Raw genomic sequence first — 8,046 nt, forward strand, 5'->3', positions numbered from 1 at the left:
AGAAACAAGAGACAGGATCCTGATTTTAAAGACAAGGAAAGAGGCAGTATGAGAAAAAAGAGACAAGATCCAGAGTTTAAAGACAAGGAAAGGGATAGTAAGAGAAACAAGAGACAGGATCCAGAGTTTAAAGACCAGGAAAGGGATAAAGACAAGGAAAGGGATAAGAGACAAGGATGCAGAGTTTAAAGACAAGGAAAGGGATAGTAAGAGAAACAAGAGACAGGATCCAGATTTTAAAGACAAGGAAAGAGACAGTAAGAGAAACAAGAGACAGGATCCAGAGTTTAAAGACCAGGAAAGAGACAGTATGAGAAACAAGAGACAGGATGCAGAGTTTAAAGACAAGGAAAGGGATATTAAGAGGATTAAAAGGCAAGAAGAAGAGTACAGGCATGATGAGCAAATAAGAGATTTAATGAAGAAAAGGGAAATGAGACAAAATCCTAACCAGTTAGAAAAAGAGAGATTGAAGAAGAAAGAAAAAAGAAAAAATGAAGAATATAGAACATCAGAAAATATTGCTGCAAAACAATCAAAAGCACACTCGCGTGAGAATTTGGACTATATTGAAACTGAAAAACAAAGATACAGAAAAAGTAAATTTGGAGTTGATGCAGTGGATTGTGTTAACAATTTTCACAACAATGTAAGATTAGGTCCTGTATTTGTATGCACATGTTGCCAACAGACATGGTTTCATGAAAGTGTATCAAAGGCTGATAATATTTTGTTGGATGCTGAAATCAAAAGAAGGTATTTTACTAATACAAAGTCTGTAAATGGGCAGGAATGGATATGCAACACATGCAATTCAAGCTTAAAAGAAAGTCGAACTCCGAAACTCTCTTTTGCAAATGGAATGACATGGATACAAAAACCAAGTGAACTTAATTTGTTACCATTGGAAGAAAGGCTTGTATCCCTAAGAATTCCTTTCATGCAGATAAGAGAATTACCAAGAGGAGGGCAGTATTCTGTAAAAGGAAATGTTGTAAATGTGCCAGTTGACATACAACCAACAATCAATAGTCTTCCTAGGAGACTTGATGAAAATATCACAATACCTGTGAAGTTAAAAAGAAAACTATCTTTTCAGCACTCTTATTGTCATGAAAATATTCGACCTACAAAGGTTTTGATTGCTTTACATTGGTTAATGAAAAACAGTGAATATTATCAGAATTCAGGCATAAACATAGATGACAACTGGTTCCATGAAGTTACCAATTCAGCAACCGAATTAATGAGAGAGTTTATAGAGGGTCACACCAAACAAGATTCAACAGTGCGTGACCAATCAGATGAGTCAGATTCTGATGAATTCTGTGAAGTTGATAGCAGTGGTAAGGATGGAAATTGTGATACACTACTAGACAGTGACTCATATGATATGAATCAGATCTTCACATTTGCTCCAGGAGAGGGACAACGTCCAATTAGTTTGTATCAAGATCAAATGGCTGAGTATTTGTCATTTCCAACAATATTTTGTGGCAAAGGAAGAGTAGAAAACAATCAGCGTCTAATATCCGTTTCATATGCTGATATTGCCAAGTGGGAATTACGAAGTGTTGATAGACGTGCTGCACAGTCTGTACCAAACTTGTTTTTCAAATTGAAAAAAATTCAACTAAAACAGGTAACAGACAAATGCAATTTAGCTCTTAGAAAATGCAAAACAAAGGGGAAAACCTTTACTGCAAATGAAATAAGAAATCCTGATCAAATTAACAACATTGTTAGACACAATGAGGGATTTTATGTATTCAAACAGTTGAGAAATTTTCCTCCTTATCTTGAAACAAGGAAGAAAGATGTTTTTGCAATGATACGACAGCTTGGTCTACCAACTTGGTTTAAGTCCTTTTCTGCTGCAGATACTCGATGGAATGAGCTGATAAGGGCACTAGGAGTTTTAAACAATGAGAGAGAGTACACAGATTCTGAAATTGAGAGCATGACATGGACTGAAAAATCAAAGTTAGTTCAAAAAGATCCAATTACATGTACAAGGTACTTTGATCATCGTTTTAGAACTTTTTTGAATACTGTGCTTAAGAGTGATCATCATCCTATTGGGAAGGTACAGGAATTCTTCTACAGGGTTGAATTTCAACAAAGGGGATCACCACATGTTCACATGATTGTTTGGATTGAAAATGCTCCAAAATATTTGGAAAATGATAACAAGGAAATTGTTGCATTTGTTGATAGCTACTTAAAATGTGAAAGAAATACAGAAGACAAGATGATAGAATTACAGGTGCATAAACACTCGCAAACATGCAAAAAAAAGGGAAAGGCTGTTTGTAGATTTGGATTTCCACTTCCACCACTCCAAACTACAATGATATTAGAACCTTTGGACTGTGAAATTGAGAAATACAAGAAGATGTATAAAGCTATGCAGGACAAAATGAATGAATTTAAAAATGGATGTGATGTAAGCTTCAGTTTTCAAGAGTTCTTGCAGGATGTAGTACAGCTATCTGAAGATGATTATATCAAATGCATCAGAAGTTCCTTGAGAGGACCCAAAGTATTTCTGAAGCGCAAACCCTGCGATCTTAGAGTGAATGCTTACAACAGTACCCTTCTTCATGCATGGGCAGCTAATATTGACATTCAGTATGTATTGGATCCATATGCTTGTGCAATGTACATTGTCTCATACATAAGTAAATCCCAAAGGGGTATGAGTGATCTTCTGAGTAGAGCTGCCAAAGAAGCAAGAGAGGGCAATCTTGACATTAAGAGACAAGTTAGACACATTGGAAATCAATTTCTGAACAGTGTTGAAGTCGGAGCACAAGAAGCAGCATATCTGGTTTTGCAAATGCCACTTACAAAAGCATCAAGAGACGTAATGTTTATAAACACATCTCCAGTTGATGACCGTGTAATTCTTGTCAAACCTGATTCAGAACTTGAAAAGTTGAATGCCAACTCCACAGACATAGAATGCAGTAACATAGTCAAAAGATATGCAAAACGTCCAAAACAACTTGAAAACTGGTGTTTAGCTGACTATGTATCACAGATAGATGTAGTTTTCCCAAAAGAAAATGTAACTCAGCTGTCTGAAATGGAAACAAATGATGATGAGACACACCAGTCAGAAAATGAAGACAGTGGATCTGATACTGAAAGTGAATTTAAAGATGATAGCACGTTAGTTGTGTTGAAAAATGGAATCAAAATCAAGCGCAGAAAAACGCCAAGAGTTATAAGATATGTGCGCTATAGTTTAAAGACAGACCCAGAAAATTACTATAGAGAAAAATTAATGCTGTTCACTCCATGGCGAAATGAAAGTTCTGATCTTCTGTGTGGACAGCAGAGCTTTGAGCAGTCATTTAACCTGAAGAAATTTTTCTTAGCTCAGAAAATCAGACAGTATGAACAAAATGCTGATGCACTTGAGCAGGCAGAACAGATGGCACAAGATGATTTGACAGAAGCATATGATGAATTAGCTCCTGGTGCTCAACAATGTGAGGCAGAAGATGAATATGAAGGAAATGTTGACTCTGAAAAATTTGTTCACTTTAATCCTGAAAGGCCAATTGAACAGAGAGAGTATGATATAGGAATTGATGTTGGAATTCCATCAACAAGACAACTGAGTGAGCAGAGTTCTGTTAGATTACCTGATGATGAGTATTTAAAGCTTGTAGCCAGTCTGAATTTGAAACAACGTGAATTCTTCAATCATGTTATGCAATGGATCAAATGTAAACAGGAACCTATTCATGCATATCTCTCAGGAGGTGCAGGCGTTGGAAAGTCAGTGTTAATCAGAGCACTTTATCAAGCTTTACATCGGTATTTATGTGCTAAGGAGGGAGAAAATCCAGACGATATACGAATTCTTCTTTGTGCATACACTGGTAAAGCTGCATTTAACATTGGTGGTCAAACAATTGCTTCTGCATTTCATCAGAAAATTAACCAAAGGCAGCAAAACATGCATTGTGATGAACTGAACACATTTAGAACTAAATACAGAAATTTGTCAGTTGTCATCATAGATGAAATTTCAATGGTTGGCAATGCAAAGTTGGAATTCATCAACGATAGACTTCAGCTTCTTACTGGTTTGAAGAGGCCTTTTGGAGACATTAGTATTATTGCTGTTGGAGATTTCTTTCAACTGAAACCAATCATGGATGGATGGATTTTTCAGGATTTAAAACAAAATGCCCAAGCACTTGCATGTAATCTTTGGAAAGAAAACTTCACCTTATTTGAGTTAGATGAAGTAATGCGACAAAAGGATGATTTAGAATTTGCACAGCTTTTGAACCGTCTTCGTCACAATGAGATGACTTCTGAGGACTTGGATATAATTCACAAGTGCATCATTGCTGAAAATAGTCCAAATTATCCACACAATGCTCCCCATCTTTTCACAATGAATGCAAAAGTAGATGAATATAACAATAAACTTATAGAGCAACTTCCTGGTGAAAAAGTCATTGTGAAAGCTGTTGACAGTGTCCTTCAAGACCACAGTAAGACTGTGAAAGACCGACTACTCAGATCATTGCAAAATCAAGATGATGTAAGCAAAACTGCAAATCTCATGACAAGACTAACCTTAGCCATTGGAATGATATATGACATTACAGTTAATATTGATGTTACTGATGGTTTGACAAATGGTTCATCATGTACTGTATTTCTTGTTGAAAACAGATTACCTGGTGTATCAAGGCCAAGTATAGTGTGGGTGAAGTTTTTAGATTCTACAGTAGGGAGAATTGCTCGACAGAAATACAGACATCTTTTCCATGATGATGTTATGGATGATTGGACACCAATATTTGACTGTCAGCGATCTTTTGTTTTCAATTCAACTACATATCAAAGAATACAGTTTCCTTTAAGACCAGCTGCTGGTAAGACAATTCATAAGGCCCAGGGCTGCACTGTTGATGAAATTGTAGTAGATTTGTCTCAGACAAGGACAAGGAAAACACCACACATTCATTATGTAGCTCTAAGTAGAGTTAGGTCTGTTGACAAGTTGCATATTCTGAATTTCAATGAGCAAGCATTAACTGTTGATGAAAAAGTTGTAGAAGAAATGGAAAGAATGAGGAAGGAAGCACCTCTGAAACTGTGTTATATTCCATTGTACAAAACAGAGCAGAACAAACTAAAAATTATGTTTAATAATGCAAGATCTCTTCACAAACATTTTGATGAAATTAAAAATGAACCCAATGTTGTAGCATCAGATGTTATTGGTTTTTCAGAAACAAGATTAACCATCAATGATGAACAGAATTTTATGATGGAAGGTTACTTGACTTTGTTTAATCATGAAAAGAGAAGTGACAGCAATCGTCCTCATCATGGAACAGCATTATACGTTAAACAAGACCATTTGATGTCATGTATCTCAAAATTCAGCAACACTTTGCTTGAATTCATCATAGCTTTAATAAATTTCAGAGACCTTGGAGAAGTGCAGATAGTTGTTTTATACAAGTTCCCAGCATGTTCTTTTAAAGAATTTGAACGTGAAGTTATGTTGCACTTAAAACCTTTTGTAGACACAGAGAAAAAATTGATAATTCTTGGAGATTTCAATTTTGATTTGTTTACAGGTCACAAAGAATTTCTGAATTTTATGAAGTTGAATTTAAAATGCACACAGTTGGTAAAAAAGGTAACTCATGATTCAGGTTCACAACTTGATTTGATTTTCACAAACTTCCCTCATTGTGAAACTGATGTGATTGAGGCATATTGGTCAGACCATAAAATGGTTTACTGTACATATACTTTATAAATCTGATATAAGGGACGCATGAATACTTATTTGGGGGAGATACGTCATCTTGTCCCCTCTCCCACCTACCAATGTGTCAGTGTCACTTAGTGACATTTGGTACATTGATTACTGTATACAGGGTTATATTCGCCCTGGCTGTGTTATTTTCACCCTTTCACACAATTTTGCAATGTTTTAAATTTTCCCCAGTCACAGTTTTATTGAAGAAATCACACTGTGTTCTTTTAATTTACCCTGTTTTAACATTGTCTACCTCTAAGATGGATGACGGGAAAAAATAAAATGGGGCGAATATTTCCCTGTATACAGTATCTTATAGGCACCAATTACTTGATGTAAAATTTTTTGTTTGTTTTTAGGCATATGTATACTTTATACTATTTTTATATACATGCATGGAATAGCCTAGATAATTTGCCTTATTAATGATCACAAATCAATTGGACTAAACAGGAATCCTTCATTATGACTTTTTATTGTGGATTAATTTTCAACAGACAATTAATAAATGTACAAAATAATTGTATGTTGCATATTAAGGAAAATTCATGTACCATCAATGATAACTGACAAAAAAATGATGATCATTGTATTATGTGTTAATTTATTTAATTATGTATATACTGTATTGATCGATGTGTGAGTTAGTTTTACCCTTACTGTTTAGATTCTTTAATGATACATGAATATCATGAACTTGGTATTTTGAATATTGAGGAAAATTTTAGGATTACATGAATTGTTTACAAAGTTTAATTTAAAGAAATTAATGAGTTCTGCTAAATATAATGATTAGAGTTGTACTAGAAATATATATTACACTTGCATCAAGTAATTGGTATCTTTGATATATGTTTAAAAAATTAATACTGTTTTCTATAGTTTTATGAAGTAAATTCCCCGAATATCATCTGTTCATGAAAAAATTGCTGTATAGAATTAAATATTGTAAGTTTATTAATGTTAGTACTGTGTCTAAATTTTGTCATTTATTCCCTGCAGAACAATACATGGAGTACATGAGAGTATAAACTTTTACAGTGCACATGAATTAATATATTTTTTCAGAGCAAATGTAATAACAATTGCAGTGCATGTCAATATTCTTATCATACATGTAATTCAAGTCTTTATGTAATTACTTTATAATCAACCCCATGCAGTATTGTAGATATCACAATTGCTGAGGCTTTAAACAGGCTGGGTGGTCAACAAAATAACTGAATACATGCACCTGAAAATGAAATACTTGCAAATGTTCACATTCTATTCTTAAATCCATTATCTATAATTTTATACAAAGCTTTCAGAAATTAGTTTAATGCTCATGACCATCCAGCATACTTAACATTTTTATTTATTTAGATTTTTATTTTGAAAGCACAGCTTTAGATTATATATATGTAGCTGAATTAGATTTTTGATACTTTTTTTGCTGAATTAATTCCCTCATCATTTTTTGCATGTAAAAAGCTGCCTCATCAGCAATTATATATATATTATAGATTTTATATATATATATATATATATATATATATATATATATGCAATCATTGTATCATTTTGTTTTGAAATAATGTTTATGATATATATCAAACTTTGTGTTGAAATATTTTGACTTGATTATTTATCTTTTTGATTTTTTTGTCTTAAAATGTCTAAGTTAATTGTATTTTTGTATTTCAAAACATTCAGAAATTGCTTTAAACATTTACTTTTACTAGCTTTAGTTACCTGTGTAGAAAAGGGAAGCAACCTGCATAATCAGAGAGAAACTGACAACTCATTATAAGTTACTAGTATATTGCTGATTTCAGTTAACTCCATATTAATTGATGTTTAATTTTCTCCAGCATTGAGATATTTAATATGTGACCACCATTATATTATAATCTAATGAGAATCGACTATATATTAAACACTTATACCCAGGTAAGTATGAAAAGAGGGGGTCAATGGCCAGCCCGTAAAGGGAGGTAAACCTACCTCTTTATATGAAATTACAATTTTTCTTATAAAAGAGAGGAAAAGGTGGATCACTATAATTTCTCATGACTGGTCTTCAAATTCAAAATTATTGATTTCAAAAACAATCTTAATCATTCCATTTTGGAATATTACCATCAAGTTGAGGTAATCTGATTCCTGCAGGTACTCTTAGACTAATTAAATGTTACTCATTAAAAATTCTTTAAAAATAATAGTTGATATTCAAAGTCAGAGTCTGTTGACCATCATAT

At 33.5% G+C, this 8,046-nt stretch overlaps 1 protein-coding gene across 1 annotated transcript; it reads left to right on the top strand.

Annotated features, from left to right (window-relative positions):
* The first annotated feature begins 862 nt into the window (after positions 1–862).
* On the top strand, positions 863–6,837 carry LOC134270741 (uncharacterized). Its single transcript, XM_062752985.1, has 2 exons — positions 863–5,309; positions 6,809–6,837. The coding sequence occupies exons 1-2, from the start codon at positions 863–865 to the stop codon at positions 6,835–6,837; spliced, it is 4,476 nt and encodes a 1,491-aa protein (XP_062608969.1).
* Positions 6,838–8,046: the final 1,209 nt, after the last annotated feature.

Source organism: Saccostrea cucullata, unplaced genomic scaffold, assembly GCF_032062105.1.
Source record: "Saccostrea cucullata isolate Sc308-1 unplaced genomic scaffold, CSIRO_AGI_Scuc_v1 ctg8334, whole genome shotgun sequence".
NCBI classification, from domain to species: Eukaryota; Metazoa; Mollusca; class Bivalvia; order Ostreida; family Ostreidae; genus Saccostrea; species Saccostrea cuccullata.

Excerpts from the sequence above, each read along its gene's own strand:
- LOC134270741 (XM_062752985.1), top strand. The coding sequence starts at position 863 with ATGACATGGATACAAAAACCAAGTGAACTTAATTTGTTACCATTGGAA. Across the intron at positions 5,310-6,808 it reads ACAGAATTTTATGATGGAAG|AACAATACATGGAGTACATG; the intron begins GTTACTTGACTT and ends TATTCCCTGCAG.